Source organism: Sceloporus occidentalis, unplaced genomic scaffold (genome assembly GCF_023333645.1).
Source record: "Sceloporus occidentalis isolate IW3139 unplaced genomic scaffold, rSceOcc1.0.p SCAF_2, whole genome shotgun sequence".
NCBI classification, from domain to species: domain Eukaryota; kingdom Metazoa; phylum Chordata; class Lepidosauria; order Squamata; family Phrynosomatidae; genus Sceloporus; species Sceloporus occidentalis.
In genome coordinates this window covers 20,046,060-20,072,695 of record NW_028316982.1, presented here as the reverse complement: position 1 = coordinate 20,072,695, position 26,636 = coordinate 20,046,060, and the positions used below count along the sequence as shown (strand labels likewise).

The 26,636-nt window shown below is 40.2% G+C and overlaps 2 protein-coding genes and 1 pseudogene across 3 annotated transcripts in view; 2 read left to right on the top strand and 1 right to left on the bottom strand.

Annotated features, from left to right (window-relative positions):
• LOC149318019 (polyhomeotic-like protein 3) overlaps positions 1 to 26,636 on the bottom strand; it is an 89,731-nt gene that overhangs the window by 43,714 nt on the left and 19,381 nt on the right. For both annotated transcript variants that reach the window (XM_089508865.1, XM_089508864.1), the window contains exon 6: positions 21,953 to 22,051. In XM_089508865.1, coding sequence (XP_089364991.1) covers positions 21,953 to 22,051 — 99 coding nt within the window. The remainder of the gene's footprint in view (positions 1 to 21,952; positions 22,052 to 26,636) is intronic.
• LOC149318021 (A-kinase anchor protein 4-like) lies at positions 1,577 to 3,888 on the top strand. The gene has a single exon (XM_089507684.1). It carries the CDS (start codon positions 1,701 to 1,703, stop codon positions 3,747 to 3,749), a length of 2,049 nt encoding a protein of 682 aa, XP_089363810.1. The 5' UTR covers positions 1,577 to 1,700; the 3' UTR covers positions 3,750 to 3,888.
• On the top strand, positions 16,531 to 19,125 carry LOC149318020 (A-kinase anchor protein 4 pseudogene; annotated as a pseudogene).

Sequence of the window (26,636 nt, the reverse complement as noted above, 5' to 3'; positions counted from 1 at the left end):
ATTCAGAGAGATGTACAACCACAGAACACATTGCCTTGCTGTTATGGTTGTATAAAATGTACAAGGGAAGAACAGTTTCCCTGCACCAACATCTCACTGGGACTGAACTTGCAAGAATAAAATAGTGTGGTAACCAGTTTTGCACATGCACCTTCTTGTGGGTAGTGGAATGTACATGAACAAATGAAGCAAGAGAGTGATCAGGTAACCTATGAAAGTTTTGATAAAACTCTAGGTAGTAGCCAAAGATCCTCTGCTGGTGCAAAGGTGGGGTCCAGCATGGGATCTCAAAGCTGTGTATGTAAGGCCTGGCAACCTTACAGAGGTGGTTTTTGGACAGCATGAAGGGCCAAAGGGTGGAAGGTGGTAGAAAAAAGTTCCACTGCAACTGTCATCTGAATTATCAATCTTCAATACCCCAAAACAATGTCCAAATCCCAAAATCATCCATCTTCTTGAAGGGATGTCATATTGAGGAGGGAGCAAGCTTTTTTTCTGCTGCTCCAGAGAACAGGACCCGGAACAATGGATGCAAGCTACTGGAAAAGAGATTCCACCTCAACAGTAGGAGGAACCTCCTGACAGTAAGGGCTGTTCGACAGGGGAACACACTTCCTTGGAGAAATGTGGAGTCTCCCTCCTTGGAGGTCTATAAACAGAGGCTGGGTGGCTATCTGTCGGGTATGCTTTGATTGAGAGTTCCTGCATGGCAGGAGGTTGGACTGGATGGCCCTTGTGGCCTCTTCCAACTCTAGGATTCTATGAGTCTATGATTCTCTAATATGTACCAAACAGAATTGCACCACTAAAATGTAGTAGAATTTAAGCTATAGAATTATACAGTGGTTGTGAATTTACCATTCCCTTTCCAACTCCCATGTTGCAACTGCTCCACTGGCTGCTTGGCTGTTTCCAGGCACGATTCAAAGCACTAGTTAAGACCTACAGAGCCCTATACTGTTTGGGTCCAGATTATGTGAAGGATGGTATTTCCATTTATGAGCCCCTTAGATGAGCTACCTTGGTCCAACCTACAATCCTATTTTAAAGAGATAACATATTCATGTATTAAAAGCTTCAAAGAACAATGAAAAGGAAGTAGAGAGGCAGAAAGAAGAAATCAGGAGAAAATGGGCAGGACTTAGTGACATATTATAATTTCTTCTTTATAATGTCACTAGAAGCCTTAAAATCAAAGATCCTATATAAGAAAGAATAATCTTTCTTTCTAATAAACTCTGATATCAGTAGTATAATGAGCTTTGTGTAAATGAAATAAAATACATTTAACTGTAGAGAAAAAAGTGTATCTCAGATCAGTAGTGTTGTCTAATTTCTTGATTTTGTTTGAATTGGGCAGGTCATTTAGGAAGCAAAAATAATTTCCATATTTTTGAATAAATTACTCAAAATAAACCTTTTAACCTTAGAATATAGTTTTAGTACAGGTAAAGGGATGAAAATGGCAAGCAATTTTGTGTTAAGCATGGCCATTACTGGTTGGTGGATGATATTCATGCTTTATGATGTCACTGCTGTCATAGAGACTATGTGTCCACACAAATGAAAATGCCACCAGCCAGTACAAGAGCATGGAAAGCTGAGAGAGGAGGCAACATCTTGAGTGGGGCAGGGTCAGCAAAAACTGAAACAAGAACGCTCCATGACCGGGGGACCAATTCTGCTTTCGGACAACTAGTATGGCTCAGGAGATTGACTGGTTACACAGTCAGGCAGGCCTTTGCAAAGTAGACCTCTACAGCCCAGACGGATCAAGTGATCAAGATCGTAAAGTGATCTGTTTCGTTGACGTTGCCAGCCTTAATATAAAAGACAAAGAGAAACATAAGAGAGGTAGTAACGTAGCCGACCCTTCCCTTGACCTGCGTAATCTTGAAGAAAAGGAAGTCATTGTGATAAAAGACAACGAGAGAGATCACCAAACTAACACTGAAGGAGCAGTCTGCCTTTTCAAACAAGGCTCCTCTGAAGAAGTCAACGTTGTGAGCTGGCTCAGCAACGATCTTCAGAAATACGCAGTTGGATTCCAGCATGCACTAACCCCCTCAGGCCCTCGTAAATCAGCATACGGTTCGCCTGCATTTGACAAGATGTCTCAAAACAGTGATACATCCTTCAGGGGCTCTGGTAACCAGAGAGGAGATGATCTTTCATATTATGTTAACAAGCTCTGTTCCTTAGTGGTTCAAATGGCACATAAAGAAATGAAGGATAAATTTGAAAACAATGGTAGGTGTATTCGGCAGTCAATCCGTGGATCTAACAGCAAGATGGGTGATGACTATGGTAAATTATCCTCTAAGTCATCCCATGATGATCCCAGAAAAGCATCACTCTTTTATGGTGAAATGAATCAGTCTAGTCAGAATGGCTACAGGCAGGGGTCAGACAGACAAATGTGTGAAAGGAAACAGTCTGGACAAGATGATGGTTCTGTAAGCAAAGGACTGATGGTATATGCAAACCAGGTTGCATCCGATATGATGTTCTCATTCATGAAAACAATGAAAGTACAAAAGGGAAAGCATCCCCCACCAGCTTGCGTGGTGTTAAAGAAAGTACTCCTCAAACATACCAAAGATGTCATATCTGACTTAATTGACTCCACCATGAAAAACCTTCACAACGTCACAGGAGTGCTCATGACTGACTCAGACTTTGTGAACACAGTAAAGAAGAACCTTTTCAATGCAGGAACACAGAAGTCAACTGAAATTCTGGAAGCAATGGTGAAACGTTTGTTCAAAGCACTGGCAGGAGGAGATGATAAAAAATCTCAAAGCCTAGCATTCACAGCACTGAAAGCAGGTACTCACACAGATTCCAGAACTCAGGGACTCCAGTTTGCATCACTTAAAGGTGAAATGCATGGGGGAGGCAAAGGACATGGACCGATGCGGGCCCTTCCATCTGGAAGCAAGGGCTCAGACAACAAGCACTGTTCAATGGATGTGTATGCGAAAGACCTTATTGTAACGGCATTAATGTTAATACAGCAGCACCTCCTAGAAAAAAATAAGGACCAAGGAATGCGTGAGACAAACACTACATCATTTGGCTATGTCCATGACAGATCTGGTGGTTCCAAATACAATGCAAGGCAAGGAGGTGGTAGGATGGATAACTTGGAATCACAAAAATGCGATATTTCAAGTATTCTGTTGTCAATCATCCAGAAAGTACTCAGAGAAGCTGGTTTTGCAGATGAGACTACCTGTGATAAGGGCTATAAGCAGCCTCCTTTTGTTGAAAGCAGGCCCCAAAGGGCCTTATCAAAATCAAGTGGGGGTAGTGACATGTATGACATGGAACAGATAAACAAGCAGTTTATTGACCAGCTGGTGGAATCTGTAATGAAGTTGTGCATGCTGATGGCTAAAGGAAGTGACTCTGAGGGACGATGTGGGAGACCATTAGGTGGTTCAGGCTCCGAAGTGATTGTCAATAATCAGAACTCTAACAATAGTGTACAAAACAGAGAGCTGCAAGCTGTGCTCCAGTGGTTGGTTGCTTCACAATTCAATGTGCCAAACCTGACATTCATGAATGAGCAAGATGGAGAGCTGTCCAGACTTCCTCAGCTGGCTGAAAAAGCAGCCAAGAAGGGATACAGTGTGGGAGACATAGTTCAGGAGATAATGAGGTACTACGAGAAACAACAAATGGATGCCATGTCGGGACGCATGCCTCGGTGTGGACTAATTGATTGGCTGCTTGCTAACCTGTAAGAACCAACTCTTCCCTCTCATGTTACACTCACGTTCCCAGCCCAGGCGCCCAAACCATTCTTTCTGGCGCAAAAGACACCATCACCGCAGCCCCATTGCAAGCAACAACGCACTGAACTGGGGCAGCTGGGCAAGCTCATCAATAAAAAGGAATAAAAAAAAGTGAGAGGGGAGACAAGCTGTTTTATTGATCATGTCCAACAAAACTTTATAAACAATCAGTTCCAAATCAGTTGCATCATGATACATAACACAATGAATATACTAAAATATTTATTAATTGTAGGATGTAGCTATAAGTATTCAAATTTCTACCACTTCTGTAGGCAGTTAATGAACACTACAGTACTGGTAAAAGTACAGAAAGACAGGGTACAGAAGTGTAATGATTTCACCAAGAAACTTTTTAAAACAGTGCAACTTGCCAACCACAGCAGTTGAGAAAGGGTCAATGTGGCAGTTAAGTCCAAAGAGGTACAAATCAAATTGTGTTAAAAGTTTTATGGCCACCTCTGCTTTGTTAGTGTTTTAAAATTCCTCCATTCTATTCTCATCTGCTTATAGATGGAGTAAAGAATTATGACACCAAAACGAGAGTCACTGGATCAAGAAAATAAATGTGAGGATAGTGTATTTACACTTCCCCATTTCTGTCCCTAGTCAAGTTTGTTTTAAAAGATTGTATATTTCAAAGAATAAAGTAACTGCCCACTCTTTGCTCCTGCCCACAGCTTTGATGCTGCTCACTGTGCAGGGCAGTAGAAGAATTTAATTGCTAAACTGCTCCACTTCTCTTTACATACAGTAGATACATCCAAACTGGCTACAATCTGTTGCAGAAATGTATAAATGCTGGTAGAGCTTGCTTGCTAAAGTTTGCACACAGTAATGTATCAAAAAAAATTAAATGCATGAAACCTCATGATAATAAGAGAGGAGAAGGAATGAACTGCAGATTCCTATTGCCATCAGATTCCAGCTGCATTGGCACATCTTTGTTTTTCTTTGTGTATTATGTTTTATTTCATTAACAACTCTCATGTTTATTACAGGATTAGAATCTAATTTCAGGCAGTAAGACAGATCAATGTCTGCTATCCTCAGTTTGTCTTGCACTGTCTTAAGACCATGGCCTAGAAAAAAATGGTGCTCCTTTTAGTCTAGCAAGGATTTGGGACTACCATACATACTCTACTGTAAGTCGACCTCATGTATAAGTCAAGGGCAGGTTTTGGGGCCAAAATTATGGATTTTGATATGACCAATGTATATGATGAGGGTAAAACCTAAGATCTAAGAGATGAAGCAAAGGAAAACAATGCCAAAAATTTTACAAAATTCCAGCAGGCATATTTGTGCTCACATTAAAGGCCGGAGGGATGAGAGAGTAGAGGGGGGGAGAGCTCAGTGCTTCCCCCACAAATTACACTCTTGTCTTTCACCAGGGGATGGTTCCCTTTTTTAAAAAAAAGGTTAAAGTACAGTACTTACACTGACCTATGTATAAGTCGACTCGAGTTCTTTGGGTCAATTTTTGACTAAAATTTCTAGACTTATGTTATGTAGAAATGATTAAAATATACTGCATATACTTGTGTATAAGTATATGCAGTATATTTTAATCATTTCTACATAACAAATATGTATAAGGGTCAAGGATTAGAAGCCTGTTATATGAAAATATTTTTCTCCCATAAAACAGTCTGGCTGCTGGATCGCTGTAAGAATATTACAACATGTTCCAGAAAGTAAGAAATCTCTGGGCAAGATTTCTGGAAATAGGAGAAAGCTCAAGACTGTGTTATAAAACATTTGGTGGAGATAATAATTACAAAAACATATTCATAAAAATGTACTTAATTGGAAAAAGCAAATGCTGATTTTTCAGTTAAACAACATACTAAATATTCACATTTTATACTTTAGGGCAAGTGGTCAAGTACACTTCTCCCTGGTTTACTGTACTGGCAGTCATTGGGGAAATGGCTCCCCCCCCCCCCCACCAGGTTTAAAAGCACAATTTATAATAAATATAACAAAATATATTATATGCTTTTGCATATAATATAGATTATGTCAGTGGTTGATGGGCTTGGACTCTGACACTTGCTGGGTCTGGGTCCATAGATAATAGTACCCCAAAATGTCTATCATTTTGCACAATGTACTTGACCTTAGCAGATACACACTGAGGACTCATTCCCACTTGCAATTTAAACTGATTCCTGATTTGACCTCACTCCGTGTTGGAAATCAATTCCAAAATGTCCCTCGTTCCCACTATAAAGCAGGTCTTTTCATACCCCAGTGTAATCGCTTTTTTTGGCATGGTTGTCGTCCCCACTAGTTGTGCCACTTCAAATTGGCTCTGAGTGAGGAGGAAGCCGGGGAACGGAGGGAGAAGGAGCCAGCCGGGGACAGAAGGAGGAAACCAGGGAATGGAGGGAGGAGGAGGAAGCTGGGGACAGAAGGAAAAAACCAGGGAATGGAGGGAGAAGGAGGAAGCTGGGGACAGAAAGAGGAAAATGGTTAACGGAAGGAGAAGGAACCAACCAGGGACAGAAGGAAGAAACCAGGGACAGAAGGAGGAAACCAGGGAAGAAGGAGCCAGCTGGAGACAGAAGGAGGAAGCCGGGGACAGAGGGAGAAGCTGGGGAATGAGGCAGGAGGATGAAGGGGGGGGGGCAATGTTTTTTTTAAAAAAGTAAAATTGATAGAATATTCGATCGATTGATCAATCAGTTGACTGATCAATTGATTGATTGATCTATTGATTGATTGATCTATCAATCAAATACTCTTATCAATTTTACTTTTTAAAAATGCACCATTACATGTACAAAGGCAGCGCTGAGAGGGGGGAAATGTTGGATCTGCCAAAAACTGAGGAGGGATGATAAATACCCCTCTGCCATTAGTCCCTCCCCTCCAGAATGAATCGATTCTGATCTGTTGTTCCCACTTATTGAACTCACTTGAGAATCGATTTTTCGCAAAAGAACTTCAAAATAACTGCTACCCAAAAAACCCAGGCTTTTTGTGTTTGCTCCACTTTATTAACCCTGGAATCGATCCAATGAGGATCAGAATTGATTTCCAGTGGAACTAGGGGCATATACACCGAATCAGGATTTGGAGCTTATCAAAGTGGGAAGGATCCCTAAGAGGTAGAGGATTTTTCACACAGCCCATGCCCTCTGCCTCTCACTGTATCTTTCATTACAGACTCTGCTGAAGTTGATCACTGACTTACAAAAACCTGGAGCTAGCTCTGGTATCAAAATCAAGACACAAGGTTTGAAACAAGGCTAGGTTCTGGTAAAAAAAAAACCAAAGAACTAAGGCAAAGTTCTTCTTCACACAACTTTATTTAATGTGAAGATTAGTTTCATGCTACTTCAAAGCTGAGGGAAGCAAAGACTAGGCTGTGAAGAACAAGAAAATTTAATAAGTAGCACGGAATGGGCAACATGCTGTGTGACAGTATAATTATAATGCATGACAAAGGAGGAATAGCTTGCAATGTAAGACAAGAGTAATACTATTGCAGAAGTGATGTTACTATTGGTGGAGTCCTGTCAGCAATCTCAATAGTGTTTTCTCCAAGTTTTGCCAGATTACCAGTTTCCTTTCTTAGACAGCTTGTTGGTTAAGCTCCAGTAAAAATACACATTATTTCTAACATCAATTTAAAAAAAATCCTCTCTCCATACATATGAACAATATATCTCCACATGTGTCTCTACTCACAGCTTGCTGGAAGAAAAAGATTTCATGGTGCTTATGCATCATTTTGGATTTGAGCAGATCTCATCAAAACTTCAACAGAGCGCCACAAAGGAGACAGTTTTAAAGGCTTTGGATCTCAAGCTTGAGAACAAGCTATAATAACTGAAGGGGACAAGAACCTGGGGCTACATCTGATGACCTGTTAGTAGTCTCAACTAGGGATTTACAAATTTCCCTCTGTCCATTTCTCAACCTATTTGTAAGTGGGTAGCAGCCATACTTGGATGGGAGACAACCAATGAATGCCAGGTGCTGTAGGCTGTATTTCAGAGGAAGAAATTCTCAAAACCACCTCTCCTTGCCTAAGAAAACCCTATGAAATGCATAGGATTACCATAAATTGACAAGTGACTTCAGGGGACACACACATACACACACACACCAGCCATCCCAAACACCTGTCTACTAGTTACCCAGTATTCTTTCCCCACCTCCTTCAAACACACACATGGAATTTTGTGAATCTGAATATAACCAACTCACATGTACAAACCCTAGATGCATAGTCTTAAATCTTTATACTTATATCTCAGCAACCATTCCACAGTAGCGAAGTCATATATGAAATAACATGGACAGTCTTAACACAAGCAACAGCTACCTATGTCCATTTGGACACAGCACAAAATGGGAAAATCCCATTCCTCCTTGGTGGAATATTATTTCCTCAGGCAATACAGCTGACAGCTAGGTCTAAGTACTATCTGCATTGCAAATGTAATGGCTTTATGAGCCTTTAAGTTATTTTCTGACTTATGGTGATCCCTATCACAGAGTTTTTGTGGCATGATTTGCTTGTAAGATTGCCTTTACTTCCTCTGAGGCTGAGAGATTGTGACTTGCCCAAGGTCAACCAGTGAGTTTCCATGGCCTTGTGAGTATACAAACCCTGGTCTCCCACACTCAAATCACTACATCACACTGGCTCTCAAATGTAATGGCAAGTAGGCAGCAAAAAGAAAAGAAAGGCTGCTTCAATGAACAACAAAAAATTGGTTATACGGTATTTTTTGCTCTGTTATGAAGTCCTGTTTCATCCCTACTCTGCATCATTAAAAAAGCTCAAGAGAGTTTTCTAGTTATTCAGATCTAGTTGTGGTGCATGGAAGGCTGCAGTGAAGAAGGGAGAACTGCCATTTCCTGCTTCCATTAGATCAATTATGAAAATCATGTGGCTCTCCAAATGCTATTAAACTGTAGGCCCCAGCATCCCCAGTCAGAACACAAAACAGAGAGGACTGCTAAGAGTTGCAGTCCAATAATATCTGTAGGGCTGCAGAATTCTCATTCCTGCTCTTCATTTAGCTGGTCTATTAGTTGACTGCCACCAAGACACCACAAATCCAAGTTATTTGTGAGAGATACAGCCCAGTCCATAGATTCCTACATTACACCCTACCAACACCAACAGAAACTATTCAATGTATGCAGTTACTGTCTGTAAAAGTAAGTGACTGCATACAATTAAATGTATAGTAAGATGCTAATGAATTGAAAATAACAACTTTAGCTATTTCATATTAGCAAAATATATCATTTTGCAAGACATCATTCAGATTTAACCATCCAAAGAGACAAGCCAAATTGAAAAAAAAAATCTGAAGCCTGCTTTAGCTGGCTTACTGATGTATTTTTACATTTATATCTAGCTATATTCTTTTAAAAATGAAAAAAAGACTAAACTTTGATCTAAAATTTCATTTTCTAATATTTCCACTAACATAAGCAAAAGTTCTGATATTAAGACAGTAAGAGATAGTACATTGAGCCTATCTTTTAAAATAGTTAAGTAGAGCAAACCCACACTGAATTTCACCCAGTCGAATACCAGCAGAAGAATATACAACTTTATAGAAAAGGGCATTTTTTCAGCACTTCATTTTTAAATAGATTTTAGTTTTTAATTTTTAATTTATAATAGATACCTCTCCAAAGAGCAGTGATCAAAGCAGATCTGTTTAAAAATAGAAGGTCAGAGAGAGTCATTTTATGCAACCTTATTTTAAATGCTGAACTTTACTGAAAACTTCTTTAATTTGGATATTAAACAAGCTAGAATATCTTGCAAAAAGCCTTTGAAAGCAGACTCAGCAGTTTATAGGGAGGGAAAAATCACAGACAAGACAAGATCTTTTACACATCTTATTAGAAGGAAATCCCTCCGTGTATAGCTCACAAGTAAATGTGTTAAAGACATGATTCTAACAAGCAGAACTGGGGGAGACCTATTTCATAAAACTGTTTCTTCTCAAACGATTATGTTAATTGCATGAGTCGTTGCTGATCACAGCACTGTTTTATATTAGCCCTGCTTCATACATTTACTTGTCAGGCAGGTGGTGAGGACAGACTGGGGAGTCTGCACAGTACTTATAGGGGAAAATTTTTAGTGATGATTTGCAAGAGTGCAATGCAACATTTACCAGTCAATGTACTCACTCACACTGGAGGATAATTCAGTAGTCTGAATAAGTAGTATGAGCCCTATAGATACCTGTAGCTATCTATATCTATCTATATGGCTTCTCTCTCTGTCTCTTTGATTTTTGCTGAACAAGACACATAGAACAATAACCATTAATGGCCCTTCTTTCAATCAAATTGTATACAACTTCAAACTGAAGACTGAGAACATGGTAACATAAATTACATGGACAAAAATAGGCTGGCATTTTGTTAGTCGCTTATGATGTCTTAAACTAGATGTATGATCTTGTAACTCTTTCATATTTACATTTACAATCATGGCTCCATTGCCATGACTGTAAACACCCCTAATACCTACCTTAAATACGAGGCAGTCGTACCAAGCAAGGAAGTTCTGTAGTGCTAGAGAGCCCAGCGCCAAAGGATGTTGCATCTAGCCTTCTCCTGCCAACAAGATATGGTACAATGAAGAGTTGCAATAGCATCTTGCTCACCAGCACCACAGAATTCTTTTGCTCCATACAGCTGCTAGCTTTTAAAGTCAGATGGAGACGTGGAGCTATGACACCATAGCAACATGCTCTATGTAGCCATAACGTTTTATTTGCATTAAAGTCGTTACTAAATGGTCATCTTAACCCTATACTCAATTTGGCTGTTGAAACAGAAAAAACTGGAGAGCAGGTTTCTTGGCGAGATTTCTTCAGCACAGGTTTGCCACTGGGATCAAATTGGGATCAATCCAAAGAGAGACTGCATCAAATTTGCTGTGAGAGGGGTCCACGTAAAGGGCTGCCAGCTCTGAGCTCCTCCTGGCTGAGGAGCCATGAGAAAAAAAAAAAACTTTTATGGACAGAATTCAGAGTGAAACTCTCTTTAGTGTTTCAAATGGCAGCCTGGAGAGGACTTTTAATACCTCATGGAGATCCCAAGATGGGAAATGATGAGAAACTGGTGGAATGAGAGAAGCCAGGCTTAAAAGTCTCTTCATATGTGGATGGGGATAAGTTACTTTTGGCTGGTTGATGCCAAGGCTGCAGTCTGGCATTGTTAAAGTACTGGGTTTCAGACCTAAACTGCGGTCTGCTTGGAGAAAGTGTAAAATCACATTCATGTCTGCTGTGTGAGGAGACTGATTTCCTCCAAGACATCTGAGAAAGACTTTCCCAGTGATCTCATATATACTGATGGTTGAATCTCATCTAGAAGTCAAAAGTGTATTTACCACCCTTTCCGAATAGCCTGCTCTCAAATAAAACCTTTGTTCAGTTGCCAAGCAGGTAGGTACACCCAAGGTTGAACAGGATTGAAAGTAGCAGAGGTTCTTGGATCATCAGGGCTAACAGATGGAAGAAGCAAGGCCTGTGGGGCTAATGTGGAACTATGAGAATGACTGTTGTTTTTTCCTGCCTGATCTTCCTGAGTATAGCAGAGATTACAGGTGATGGGGGCAACACATATAGCCAGTTTGTCTGCAGGGCATATTGGGCTTCTGTCCTGAGGGACTGAAACCTGGTGAAATACTTGGGGAGTTTGTGGCTTGTGTCTGATGTGAAGAGTTTGATCTGTAGGTCTTTGAAGTATGCATGTAGCTGCTGAAAAATGGCCATGTCCAGGCTCCGCTCCCCGGATCTAGAGCATGGCAGCTCAGGAAGTCTGCTTATGTACTGAGCCCTGAATGTGTTGTGCTGAGATAACATTCTCCTCTGCCCAGAAGAGGAGATGAGCCTCCTTGTGTACAGAGAGGGAGCAAGCATCTCCCTGCCTGATCAAGTATGATTTTGCAGTTTCCTTGTCCATTCCAACAAGAACATATGATCCCTTCGAGGGCTTTTTGGAAATGAAGGAGTGTTAACTTCATGGCATTGAAGTGCAAGCCAATTAATGCTGTGAGCCTGTTGTGTTGGGGTCTGGACCTCCTGAGCTGATAGGCCCCAGAAATGAGCTCCTCAGCCCAGAAGGCTGGCACCTGTATTAAGACCTACTCTTTGATGGTTTGCAAGGGAATTTCTAGAGAAAGACTGTGCATTTGTCTACTGTAGGAGTGATATTTTGATTTCTTGGGTTAGACAAACCCTGATGTGTTGATACTTTGCTCTGAATCTCTGAAACAGTCAAAGGAGCCACTGCAGGGGACAAGAGTGGAACCTCACCCAAGTGAAGAGGTAAATAGAGGAAATCATCAGACCCAATAGATGTATCAGAGACACATCTGATCTCTTTGCTCTCGCAAAAAAATCCTTTCTGATTTTTGCTATTCTATCTGGAGAGGGAGCAATATAACCATTTTTGGTGTCTATTAAAGTATAGTAGCCTGTGGGTTAGGGAGAGATGACTTTGCTGACCATAAAACCATGGGCCTGAAAAACTTACAGGGTTGTTGTTAGAGCATTTTGGGCCCTGGAAAAGGGTGAGATTTTAAAAGGATATTGTCCAGATATGGGAAGATATGAATGTCCTGTAGTCTAAGGTGGACCATCAGCTTGGTGAATACCCAAGCTGAGGCCAACCCGAAAGGCTGGGCTCTGAAATGATAGTGGATATTGAGGTAACACAAACAAAGGTACATGTGGTCTCTTCCAACTCTACAATTCTATGATTTTATGATCATTCAGTTGGAGGGACTGTCTCTATGGTCTCCAGCTCTAACAGACAAGTGATGGCCAAATGCACTGTGAGGTTCTTTGAGAGGTTTTTGGAAACTTGGATCCGAGCAAGTGATGCTTTGGTGTTTAAATGAATTCTATAGTATAACCTCTCTTACTGTCTGCAATATCTACTGTTCTGTCATGGAGAGGGACCAAAGGGTTATTATTCTTTTCTGCTAACTCAACCATCCAATTTGCAGCAGCAGCTCCAGAGGCAGATGCTGCAGTGGGGGTGAAGGCAAGTCCACATCTTTACAATTCCCATGGAGGTCGGTTAAGAGCACTTGCACATGCCAAACTATGCAAATGTGTTTCAGGACTGCGAGAATCTTAGGGACCAAATTACCTTTTGCTTTAGCCTTAACTTTCCCCATCTCTACTCCCCACAAAGAAACTGTGTCAAAGAGGAAACTGTGACAAAGGGGAGAAAGAAAATAGCTGAAAGAATGGGATGAGGTGATTTTTAAAAAAGAGGTGGAAAGAGAAAAGGGGAAAATATCCAAGAGTAAAAACTGAGGAGTAAAATATAATAGCCAAGAAAAAAAACTAAGAGTGAAGAATATGACTTTTCCTAGGTCAGGCAAAGAGAAAGAGGAGGAGACAGGTATCCAATAGGAAATAATTTCTAGAAAAAGCACATTATCCCTTGTCTTGCCTGGGCAGTGACAGGCATTAACCCAGTGGACTCACACTTTTTACCCTTGGGATCCCACTTTACATTACCTCTACATGCAGATGTCGCACCCCCTCCACGTGATGTAATATATGAATAAAAATATTTTGTTTATTTAGTGTGTGTATTTTCAACTGCACATTCATATATATTTATATTTTAACATTTTATAAGGAAATAACATCATTCAAATTATAACAGTTTTATTTAAGTAAATTTAAGTCAACACATGGGTAAATTTTATACATAAGAAAGTCTGGGAAGAGGAGGGATCAGGGCCCCCAAGTCTTGCCCCCCACCCACCCCCAAGCAACTCTCATGCCCCTCAGGGTATCCTGCTCCACCACTTGAAAACCACTGAGCTGACCCATTCATGGATGGCTCCTTTTCTACTGTCTGAGAATGTAACCAAAGTTTTCCAGCTCCACAGTTACACTTTTAGCCTTTATAACATATCATGTCAAAGTAGCAGCCTAAATGTCCTTCTCACTATTGTGTTCCTCATCCTGCTTGACCTTTCCCACTTAGGGTTCTCAGCTCTTGATTCTAATGTGCGACTGCCACATTTTTTAAAATTCATTATAAATCCTCTTGTGAAGCCTCTACTGGGTCTTGCTCTGGCTGCTAATTCTGCTTGGTATTACCAGGGTGTGTGCTGGCGTACAATCTACATGGTTTGAACACTATGGGAACAAAATCTTAGACTTCACAAGCTTTTAATATGATCCAGCACGGTTCTTCTTATATTCTTAACTCATTGTACACCTGAGTATCCTGAATATTAATGGTGAACTCATTCTCCAACCAGAATTCCTTAGGTAGCTAAAACAGCACCATTTACAAAAAAGAGTGAGGTATCTACAGTCTAATGTGGACTGAATATGCTCAGTAGTCACAGAATGTTATGCTAACTACCTAGGGGGTAAAGGATGGAATTGACCACTTAGTGAGATGGCATGCCTACTTGGCTGGTTGGCATCCCAAACAGCAGCATTTACTCTGTGACATTTTGTTTTCAAGACAATGTATGCTTCTGCCTCTTCCCCTTCCCCATCACAAAAGATTTTAGCAAAAGTAAGGTCACAATCTGCTAATGGCAACATATTAGGCAATACGACTGCATCAAACTTGACTGTGGAAGACTTGTAGTTAGATGCCCCTATGCTCATCAAAGCTTCAGATTTTTCTTTAACCACTCTCCTCTCCCATTCCCTAGTCTGCAGCAGGTTCTTGCTAGTAAAAAAATGAGATAAAGGTGTTTCTTTGGGCCCGAACATACAGGCCAAAATAAAGCTGCTTCGGGCCACTTTGGAAGTGTGCTGTTGAAACAAAACATGCGTCCTAAGAGGCCAGAAGCTGCACCAAAGCCACGCTCCAGTCCTAAGGACTGGAGTGCAGCTTTGGCACAGCTTTGGGCGTCTTAAGATGCATGTGTCATTTAAACAATATACCTCCAGAGTGGCCCGAAGCAGTTTTATTTTGGCCTGTCTGTTCAGGTCCTTTGTCTCCTAAATTATTATTATAGGGAGCAAGAGTATCACAACACCAATTTCTGTAGCAACATTATACTTTACATTTTCATGATAAATGACGAGGGAAGAAACTGGGCTACTAAAGTTTAAGATAGAAATTTGTGTAGACAGACTCAAATAATGAACAAAAATATTTCTCCAAATTCAAAATATCATGTTATACCTTCCAAAGTAATGCATTTATGCACAAGTAACAGAAAGCATTCCAGTGCCATAAAACATCTAGTTATTTCCCTATTGTGAAATACAGTGACTATCAGGTATACAGCATCTTTCCCAAATGTTAATTTAGAAAAGAAGTATTTATTCTTGTGTAGTTTCCATATTCCTCAGATTCATCAAGTTGAATGGTGATGAAATTCAAAGATCAAGTTACAAATAGATTTTGAGGTAAACAAAATGCAGACAGATCCAACCCTTCTCAAATACTGCTTATTCAAATATAGTTAGCACCCCAATCTATTCTATGTCTGGTACAGAATACTATCTTCTGTACTGGCTCTATAGAGTGATACAAACTAAAGTCAAGCTAATGGAACTAATTCTTCTGGAGAAAGCACATAGCCTTTTATGAGTCCCATGACATTATTTAAGAAAAAAATAACAAGTTAAAGGTAAAATTACAGAGTGTGATTCTACATATCTCAGCTCCTAAAACTCACTCAGTTCAATGGCATTATCTCCCAAATATGTGCACAAAGGATTATATTCTAAATGTTAACATTATTTCTTTAATATTTACTATTCAGCTCCTTTAAGGAAATCATAGAAAATAAGTCCATCAATGAGTACTAACCAAGGCAACTAAAATTGTTTTCTTGCTTTGACTAGGCATGGCGAACTTGTCATCTCCGTTTCACCGTTCTTTGTGTGTATGCGGTTCACACTGTACTATAGTGAGCCCTTGGTGTCCGCTGGGGTTTGGTTCCAGGACCTTGCCATGGATACCAAAATCTGTGGATGCTCAGGTCCTATTATATAGCATATAATGTATAGAATTATACATTACAGTATATTAACGTGGTGTCCCTTATATAAAATGACAAAATCCAGGTTTGCTTTTTTGGAATTTTTAAAAATATATTTTTAAGCTGTGGATAACTGACTCCATAGATGCAGAATCCATGGATATGAAGGGTCAACTGTTGAAGTAATTCATGATTATGTGCCAGCAAACTGCAAATAAAGGCTGGTGGAAAATGCAGTCCTTCCTTGTGGGCAAATCTACTCATAAGTATCATGGCCAGAAATGGTCCTTACACTCAAAAGAATAGCATAGTAATTCCTTGAGAACAGGTGCCTACCAAATGTGTTTTTAAGTTGTGGTTTTGCATTTGTATAATTATAAAATTATAAAGAAAGGCCTTGTAATTATATAATTGAAATACCCTAGAAATTTTATTGAAGAGTCATATAAAAATCTTTAAATAAAACCAACATAGAAAATAGACACTATTAATTCTCCATCATTTGTCTAGAGAGTGCACCATTCCTTTTCTTCTATACATAACATTTTTTTCACAGATTAGACAGAGTGGACAGGGTAAAAGGCTGTGCATCTATCCCTTGTTAAATAACTGAAGCCATACTACTGGTAGGTGGCAGTGCTGCTTCTTTGTGATGTCACTGCTGCCATAGAAACCATGTGTGCACACAAGTGAAAATGACATCTGGCACCAGAAGAGCATGGAAAGTTGAGAGAGGAGGCAACATCTTCAGTCTGGCAGGGCCATCAAAGCAGCTCAGCTGATAAAGAACACCCTATTCAGTCTTAGGTACAATTCCACTTCCAAACTTCAAAAGATGTCTCAGGAAGTTGACTGGTTGCACAGCCAAGCAGGCGTGTGTAAAGTAGATCTCTACAATCCTGAGGGAGGGAAGGATCAGGACCGCAAAGTGATTTGTTTTGTTGATGTCTCCAGCCTGAACATAAAGAACACAGATGATACGGAAAAAGATGCTGCTGACCAGTCTAAAAGCAATGAATCTGCCACTGGACTTGATTTGGGGAAAATGCAGGACAAAGAGGTCATTGTAATAAAGGACAGCGATACACCAGAACAGTCTAAGACTGAAGGAGCAGTTTGCTTGTTCAAGCAAGGTTCAACTGAAGAACTCAACGTTGTGACCTGGCTGTTTGATGATCTGCAAAAATATGCATGTGGATTCCAACATGCACTTACCCCTTCACCTACCCCTCCTAAACAAAAACCATCAGCAGCTGACAAGATGTCTCAGAATAACAATAATACAGCTTTCAAATCTTCTGAAGGTCAGAAAGCAGCTGCAGATGAAGTTGCAAGCACTGTTCAAAAGCTGTGTACTTTGGTTATGCAAATGGCAAGTAAAGAGATCTCTGAAAATCTGGAAGATGCTGCCAGTAAATGTATCCGCCAGGCAATCTATGCTACCAAAGATGGGAAACCTCTTCCCCCTGGTTCTGTAAGTCAGGTTGCTTCCAAAATGGTGAATGAGGCAATGGAAAGTGCCCAGGAACCCAGCTGTAAATCATCTCAAGATAACATGGGCAAGAAAGAAGAGGGAAAAGGAACCCCGAAGAAAACCTCTCTCTTTTATGGTGAAGTATCTTCCAACCAAAGTGAATCTATTCAGGATGATGATGGAAAGCCAATGTCACATGCCCATTTGATACACCCAAAGAGGCAGCCAGGTCGCAATGATGGTAGTTCTTTTAACAAAGGGCTAATGGTTTATGCAAATAAAAATGCTAAGGATATGACATTCTCATTTGTGAATGCCACCAAGATTCACAAGAGGCAACCACTCCCAGCTTGTGTGGTTTTAAAAAGAGTATTTCTGAAACACACAAAGGATGTCATATCAGACTTAATTGACTCTACAATGAAAAATCTACATAACGTCACTGGGGTCCTTATGACGGACTCAGACTTTGTTACCACAGTTAAAAAAAATCTCTTCCATGCAGGAACCCAGAAGTCAACTGAGATTTTAGAAGCAATGGTACTACGAATGTATAATGCTTTGATGACGGAAACTAAGGAGAAAGGGCACAGTCTTGTATATTCTTTACTGAAAACAGGATGTTCATTAGATCCTAACTCTCCGAGTATGCATTTTGCATCTTTGAAAGGTGGATTACATACAAGAGAAAAGGTAAAGCAAGATGCAGGACACTCAGCAGCCCAAAAAGTAGGTGAGACAATAATTAAAGATGGAATTAGCATGCTAAGGTCAAAAACAGGAGGTGGCAAAGGTTCAGACAGATGTCATGACAAGAAGCCAGAAAAGAGTAACTCCACAACGGAGTTTCTTGCCAAAGACCTCATTTTGACAGCTTTAATGTTGATACAGCAACATTTGTTAACTCAATACAAAGAGCCAGTTTCTGAGTCAAATACATCTTCATTTGGCTATTTTGAAAAGGGTGGCAAACATGGCTCTAAATCTCATGGTTCTAAAGGTGATCCACAACAACAAGATTATCAGAGAGGAGAAATACAAAGTGCTCTCCTATCAATCATCCAGAAAGTCCTACAAGAAGCTGGTTTCAATGTGGATGAATGTGAGGTAAGCAGGAATTTCAAACAGAGCTCATATGATGACCGGTCTAGCAGGAAGTCCTCATCCAAACAGTGTTCAGATGTGGATTCTGAAAACATGGAACAAATAAACAAGAAATTCATTGATCAGCTGATGGAATCTGTGATGAAGCTGTGTATGTACATGACAAAAAGCCCTGATTTTGTTGTTGAAGATTACTCTGACGATCAAGCTACATACTTTACTGCCAGAAACAAAGGTGTATCAACGCCGGATTCAATGACATGCCAGAAACCTCCACGATCTTCTAATATTGGAAAGCCACTTGTGCCTGCTGGTTCTGAGGTGATCGTGAACAACCAGACTGCCAATACCAGCTCGCAGAACAAAGAACTCCAGGCTGTCCTCCAATGGATGGCTGCCTCCCACTTCCAAGTGCCCAATCTCACTTTCATGAATGAGAATGATGAGGAGCTGAAGAAGCTTCCTCAGCTGGCTGACAAAGCAGCCAAGAAGGGTGCAAGTGTGGGAGATATTTTGCAGGAGGTAATGAGGTATTTTGAGAAACAACAGGTTGATGCCGCAGTGGGAAATATGCCTCGTTGCGGACTTCTTGACTGGTTGCTTGCTAATCTGTAGACAAGTGCCAAAACCTCCCTCTCATTACTTCCACCCAGCGAAGTGCCATCTTAATTACTGATGGAATAACAATACAGCTCATATTCCATAGACAACAGTTCATCAAATTCCACAAGCTGTTACACACTAGCTGGGCAAAAGCACCAATAAAAAAATACAAATCTCAATTGTTATTGATTGGTTTATTAATTTGTGTGTAAATTTATGGATGAGATGGAAGAATGAAACAAAGGTAGAGGTTTTTTTTAAAATTAGATTGTTATGAGTATTGCTTACAGAACATCCTTGTAGTTTGATATTTAACATCTGCCTCTGGCTATGAGAAATCAGACATGACCATTTCTATCTATCTACAAAACTGATGGAAGTTCCCTTTTCCCTTTATTTCTTCCTTCCTTCCTTCCCTCCCACCACCACCTGCAGCAAAACATTCATAGTTGAGCAATACAGTCTAAATTACTATCTTTGTAATTTATTTTCTATTCCCTACAAAGAAAATCCTATAAAATCTTCTCCAAAGGCCCTATTCATAATTTCACAATGGTACTGACTAGTAAAGCAAATGAAAGGATAAACAGTTTGATCCATAGGATGGACTACACTGGTTTATGTGTTTTGAGACTACAAAGCTTCCCCTGCATTTGCGCTATCATTATTTTTATAAATACTGGATTTTTGAAAAATCAGTCCACAAAGGCCCCTTGAATTTAATAGGGTTGTTTAATTACTGTAACTGATTCTACCAATGTTGTTTTCATGCCTGGAACTACATTTTAGCATAACATAAAGAAAAAAGAACTTTTAATTGGACTGCTTATCTATCCACATTTGTTATTCCTTTGTTGGGCAAGAGAGATGTCCAAAATACACTGCAGAAATAATCCAGTTTGAGACCATTTTAACTGCTCTGGCTCAGTACTAGGAATTCCTGGGAATTGTAGTTTATTGTGGCACCAGAACTCTGACAGAGGCGGCTAAATGTTTCACAACAGTTGCCAGAATTCCCTAGCATTGAGCCAGGGCAGTTAAAGCGGTCTCAAACTGGATTATTTCTGCGGTGTGTTTTGGACCAGAAATGTAATACACAAGAACCATCAGAAGGTGTCAGTACTACTTGCAAGCCTGTAACTGTAAACTCACATCTGTCTTTATGATGAGGTGGAATTCCTGCACATAACACCTAAATACAGACATCTTATCTCTCAGTCCCTTTTTGTAAGCCTACCTTCTGAGACTGGGCAAGATCAAAAAGTGTCCTGATATATCCAGTGTATTACAGTAGAACTGACACTTTCTTCCCCTCCAGCTGCAGTCTTCTGTGTTGTCAGGAGATTGTTCCAGAGGGTTTCCCAGATTTTTAGGGTGCAAGTTTGCAGGAGGAAGGGGTGATCACCAAGAAGCAGTGATAACCAGCAAAAATACAAAGTTGAATCCTCGCCAGTGCTCTGAACATCTGTATTACTCTATATTAACTCTGTATGCAATCAGATCACACATGTCTATTTCACTGCCTTTCTAATCTTACTCAGATGTGCTCCAAGGAAAATGAAAGAAAGTAGGGTTTTTTTTAAATGCAGTGTTACTGATTGCATTCATTTGTTTCTGCATTACAGTATTTCTTCACAAGGAAAAAGATACCACATGCCATCACTGTAATTCACACCATGGGTACCATAATAAAGAAATGCTACTTCAATAAGAAATAGCAGGGAAGCATATTCATGGAATGCTGAATGTTACACTGTTATTGATTTATTTTTTTTACAGTGAATGTCACATTTCTTTCCAAGTTGAGCTCTTAGGCTTAATATAATCCTCCTTTTACAATTAAAACATGTATGTATCTTTTAACAACAAATAAATATGCAAGAACATGAAACAGAAATTTTCATAAGATGTTTTAAAAAAGATATGCAGAGGCTAACAAGCCAAGAACTGTTTTTCTTAATACAGGTTGAGTAACTCTTATCCAAAATGTTTGGGACCAGAAGTGTTTGGGATTTTTTCAGATTTTTGAATACTTTCATATACAGTACATCTTGGAGATGGTACCCATGTTTAAACACAAAATTCATGTATATTTCATATACTGTATATACTCGCCTATAAGTCGACAAATTTTTGCCCCCAAATAGCCTCCAGAATCCTGGGTAGACTTATGCATGGGGCAATAGGTCCTTCGACCAAGCCTCTCCCCAGCTGGGCTGCCTCCGCAAGAGGCAGCCCAATTGGGGAGAGCCTGGGGAGGAGGAGCGATTGCCCCGCAGCCTCTCCCTGAGTGGGCTTCCTCCGTAGAGAAAGCCCAGACAGGGGAAAGCTTCCAAGGGTGCACGTCTTAAGAGCTGCCCCTTTTAGGCTGGATTGGGGCCAGGGAAAAAAGATGTCTGGCTCTAATCCAACCCGAATCTGCCCCTAAAAGGAGTGGATAAGATCCGCTTCTTTTGGGGGCTGGAAAAAGCCGTCCCTTCCCCCATAGAGCCTTTGAAAAAGCCGGCTCTGTGGAAAGTGGTGTCTATACACCACGCCCCCAAACGGGACAGAAGCCGGCTGGTGTGTAATTGCTTTGATCCTGCTTGGGGGGCATGGTGCATGGAAACACCATGCCCGCAAGTGGGCTCAAATGGGCTGTCTGTACAGCCCCGAATATACCTCTTTCTAAGGTGCTATCCATGAGAATACTTCTTGTATTCCAGAAAGAACTAATGGGACCACTTTTAGACTACCACAAAGCACTTCAGTAAGATTCTATGGTTACTGGAAAATTCTGAGGTTTTAAAATGAGAACTCTAGCTTTTTGTGAATGACTTTTTTTTGGACAGACAAAAGTACAAATGAAAGTACTTAAAATATTCTGATGAAAAACAATGCACTGCAAACACAAAGTGTAGAACTTCATATTGATTCTCCACAATGATTTTGTGAAATGAACACACACAACACAGAGACAAATACATTCTCTCCAAGTGAGCTCACCTGAGTAGCTGCAGACTGACAGGGAAACGAAGATGATGATGACACAACAGGAATGTCAGACTGGACAGCCGCCACAGTGGTAGCAGGTGTAAAAATCAGCTGTGAAGGCAGGAAAAAGAAATCTGAAAGACAAACTGTACTATGGCTGCATGCACACAGATAACAATTGCTTACATGTTTCTCTTTGATTCAGCCTCTTCAAAGAGCTGTACATTTCTGCTGTAATCTCAGAGCAACTTCTCAATATTTCTCTACATAACTCAGCTTTTTTATCTTTTCATACAGATTTTTATCTTTCTGACCTAACTCTTCCACCTGACTCTCCTTAACCCCCAAAACAATTCAATTACACGTTCTTCTTGTATTTGTATTTGAAAGTAATTAAAAGAAAATGAACTACCCCAGCTAACCTGAAACTTGAGAGACGACTACTTAACTTTATTACAGCTTGACAAAATTTTAAACCAGCAATTCCAGTTTTAGCAGTCTTGAGAAAATGTGGTTGCTATGAAATAATTCTGATTAACATTTTACCGACCTAGGGAGGAGCATTGTCTGCAGAGCAGGTTTGCCAACTGTTGACTTAAACTGGGCCTTTATTGGCAGACAATACATGGCAGACAGACGTTCAGGAGTGGGCTCTACTAAGCACTTCAGTGATGAAAGTTTTATTTGCTGTACTTCTACCTGACCCAAAGCAATGATGGCAACTAAGCACTTTTCAAACTGTGGACTATGAAAGCAAGACTGGCTTGTACCAGGGACTGGAGTGACTTCTAAAAATGACTAACTTGTCCCAGTCTGTTTTCTATAGTGGAATCAGACACTATGCTGCATGGTCACCACTTTAAAATTTCTACTTTGTGTTGCATGCAGATAAGTTGGTCTTCTTTAAAAAGTCCCTCAGAAGTCTAAGGTCTTCAAGAGAGGCCCTTCTCTCTGTCCCACTACATTCTCGGGGTCTTTTGGGGGGAACAAAGAAGAGTGCGTTCTCGGTGGCTGCTCTCAGACTTTGTAACAATCTACATAGAAAGACTAAGATGGCTCTCTCCTTGTTCTCTTTCTGCTGGCAAATAAAAACATTTTTATTCCACAAGGCTTTTAGAAATTGACTGTAATGGGCTTTTAATAATGTGCTGCGCGGTTTAGTTGATTTTTAAATTAATTTTAATGGTTTTAACTTTAGAAATTGTTTAAATGCTTTTAAAATAACTTATATTTTATTGATTTGATATAGTTTTTAATCTCCTCTCCACTGACGCCCCCTTTTAATCTCAGGTCCAATTTCCTTCTCTATTTCAACCGAGATTAAACATAGCATTACCAGTATTGTTGTCTTGCTTAAAGGTAACCAGTATTACCTTTAAACCTTGAGTTCAAAGTTTGGTTAAGGGAAATATGTGTGCCTTCAAGTCCTTTCCAGCTTATGGTGATCCCATGGTGAACCTAATATTGGTTTTTCTTGGCAAGACTTATTTAGAGGGGGTATGCCTTTGCCTTCCTCTGAGGCTGAGAGACTGTGACTTGCTAAGTGGGACATCACTCAGTGGGATTTGAACCCTAGGCCCAAAACATACTGCAAAAATAATCCAGTTTGAGACTGCTTTAACTGCCCTGGCTCAGTGCTAGAGAATCCTGGGAATTGTAGTTTATTGTGACACCAGAGCTCTCTAAACTAAATGTCTCACAAGACTACAGTCCCAGAATTCCTGGCAGGTAAAGCAGTCTCAAACTGGATTATTTTTGCAGTGTGTTTTGGACCCTAGTCTCCAGAGTCATAGTCCAACACTTAAACCACTACACCAGGCTGACTTCAAGAAGACACTACTAACATTATGTGGATATAATTCATGAGCACTTGTTAGAAAATGTAAACAGCAGCTGGATAGGGGCAAGCAGCACTGTGACTATAGGAAGGGAGGATGTGCTCTACTAACAATGAAATGACCTCCTCTGCCATTGAAACACTATTTGCATTGGAAGACTGAGAAAATCAGGTAGCAAGCAATCTGTTAATACTCCTAAAATGAGATGAAAATACCAAATTATCAGGAACTAGCATGTTTTACCACTATTTTTCATTATTATATATAATCAGCAGCAAGGGTGTTGCTAGGTAATGACTACCTCCCACAAGACCCCAAGAAGTATCATGGACAAAATGAGTGGGTTAGGCCAGAACAGAGAAAGAACAGGTAGACTGTTCATGTTTTCCACAAAGACAACATTATAAAAGGCATGATCAGGAGTAGAAGTGCATTCTAGAAGGCTTCTGACAAGCATAATCTGTCACAGAGAGGTCAATCAAATGTATGCAGGCTACTGGTGATGCCTTTCCACTGCTATCTGAGACAGATCTGGTAAGGAGGATGGATCTACTCAACATGTCATAGAATCATATAGTTGGAAGAGATCACAAGGGCCATCCAGTCCAACCCCCTGCCATGCAGGAACTCACAATCAAAGTATCCCCGACATATGGCCATCCAGCCTCCGCTTAAAGACCTCCAAGGAAGGAGACTCCACTACAGTGTGTTTCACTGTTGAACAGCCCTTACAGCCAAAAAGTTCCTCCTAATGTTGAGGTGGAATCTCTTTTCCTGTAGTTTGCATCCATTGTTCCAGGTCCTGTTCTCTGAAGCAGCAAAAAACAAGCTTGCTCCCTCTTCAATATGACATCCCTTCAAATATTTAAACAGGGCTATCATATCACCTCTTAACCTTCTCTTCTCCAGGCCAAACATTCCCAGCTCCCAAAGTCGTTCCTCGTAGGGCATGGTTTCCAGACCCTTCACTGTTTTAGTCTCCCTCCTTTGGACACACTCCAGTTTCTCAATGTCCTTTTTGAATTGTGTTGCCCAGAACTGGACACAATATTCCAGGTTGGGCCTGACCAAAGCAGAATAGTGTGGCACTATTACTTCCCTTGATCTAGACACTATACTTCTATTGATGCAGCCTAAAATTGCATTGGCCTTTTTAGCTGCCACATCGCACTGTTGACTTATGTTCAACTTGTGGTCTACTTGGACTCCTAGATCCCTTTCACATGTAGTCTCATTCAGCCAGGTGACCCCCTTCCTATATCTATGTGTTTCATTTTTCCGCCCAGTGCAGTACCTTACATTTCTCCATGTTGCCTGTCTGTTAGACCCCTATCATTGTTTGTAAACATGCACAGCATGTATATATTTCTCTACTGGATTAATTCAAAGAATTTGTTACAGCCTTGTAAAATAAGGTTGTCCATGACCTCCCAGAGGACCTTTTTATCTATTGCGCCCAGATTGTGGAATGGCCTGCTGAACGAGATCCATCATATTACCACCCTAAACAGTTTTTAAAAAGCTATAAAGATGGATCTCTTCCGGCAGACCTTTCCTGAATAGTTCCCCGGCCATCAGAAGGAAAATCTAATTGCTGAACTATGACCTCACCACAGTTTATTGCATTGTTTTTAAGTATGTTTTATGTTTTAATTTTACATTGTTTAATTGTATTTTAAGGGGGGGATTGAGGGTTCGGACTGTATATTTTTAATCTTTGTAAGCCGCCTTGATTGCATTTTGTAGAGAGGCGGAATATAAATACATTTTATTATTACTGTATTATTATTATTCATTTTGTTAGCTTTGGCCTAGCTTTCTATCTATTCAGGTAATTTTGAATTTTGATCCTGTCCTCTGGGGTATTAGCTACTCCTCCTAGTTTGATGTCATCTGCAAATTTGATAAGTATACTCCCAATTCTGTCATCCAAATCATTGATACAGATATCGAATAGCAATGGACCCAGGACAGAGCCCTGTGGGACCCCACTGGTCACTTTTTTCCAGAATGAAAAGGAGTCATTGTTGAGCACCCTCTGGGCTCGGACGGTCAACCAATTACAAATCCATGTAACAGTTGCCTTGTCTAGCCCACATTTTACAAGCTTGCTTGCAAGAATTTCATGGGGAATCTTGTCAAAGGCCTTACCAAAATCAAGATATGCTATATCCACAGCATTTCCTTCATCTACCAAGCTGGTGATTTTATTTAAAAAGAGAGATTAGATTTGTCTGGCATGACTTGTTTCTCTGAAACCCATGTTGACTTTTTGTGATTATGGAATTGCCTTCTAGATGTTCACACAGTCTCTGTTTAATTATCTGCTCTAGAATCTCTCCTGGTATTGACGTTAGACCAGTGGTTCCCAACCTGGGGGTCGAATAACCCTTTCATGGGGGTCGCCTAAAACCATCTGAAAACACCTATTTAATTACAGTTAATAAGTAGCAATGAAAATAATTTCATGGATTTGGGTCACCACAACATGAGGAACTGTATTAAAGGGTCGTGGCATTAGGAAGGTTGGGAACCACTGCATTAGACTAACTGGACAATAATTGTTGGGATCCTCTTTTTTCCCCTTTTTGAAGATGGGGACAACGTTTGCCCTCCTCCAGTCTGCTGGGACTTCTCCTGTTCTCAAGGAGTTCTGAAAGATTATTGCCAATTGGCTCCGATATTACATTTGTCAGTTCTTTTAATACTCTTGAATGTAGTTCATCAAGCCCTGGAGACTTATATTCATTTAGATTAACCAGGTATTCCTGTACTATCTCTTTATTTATTCTATGTTGAATTTCCCCTATTCATGTCATACATGAAATCAAAAATTCAGGGCTTTGTCCCCCAAAATC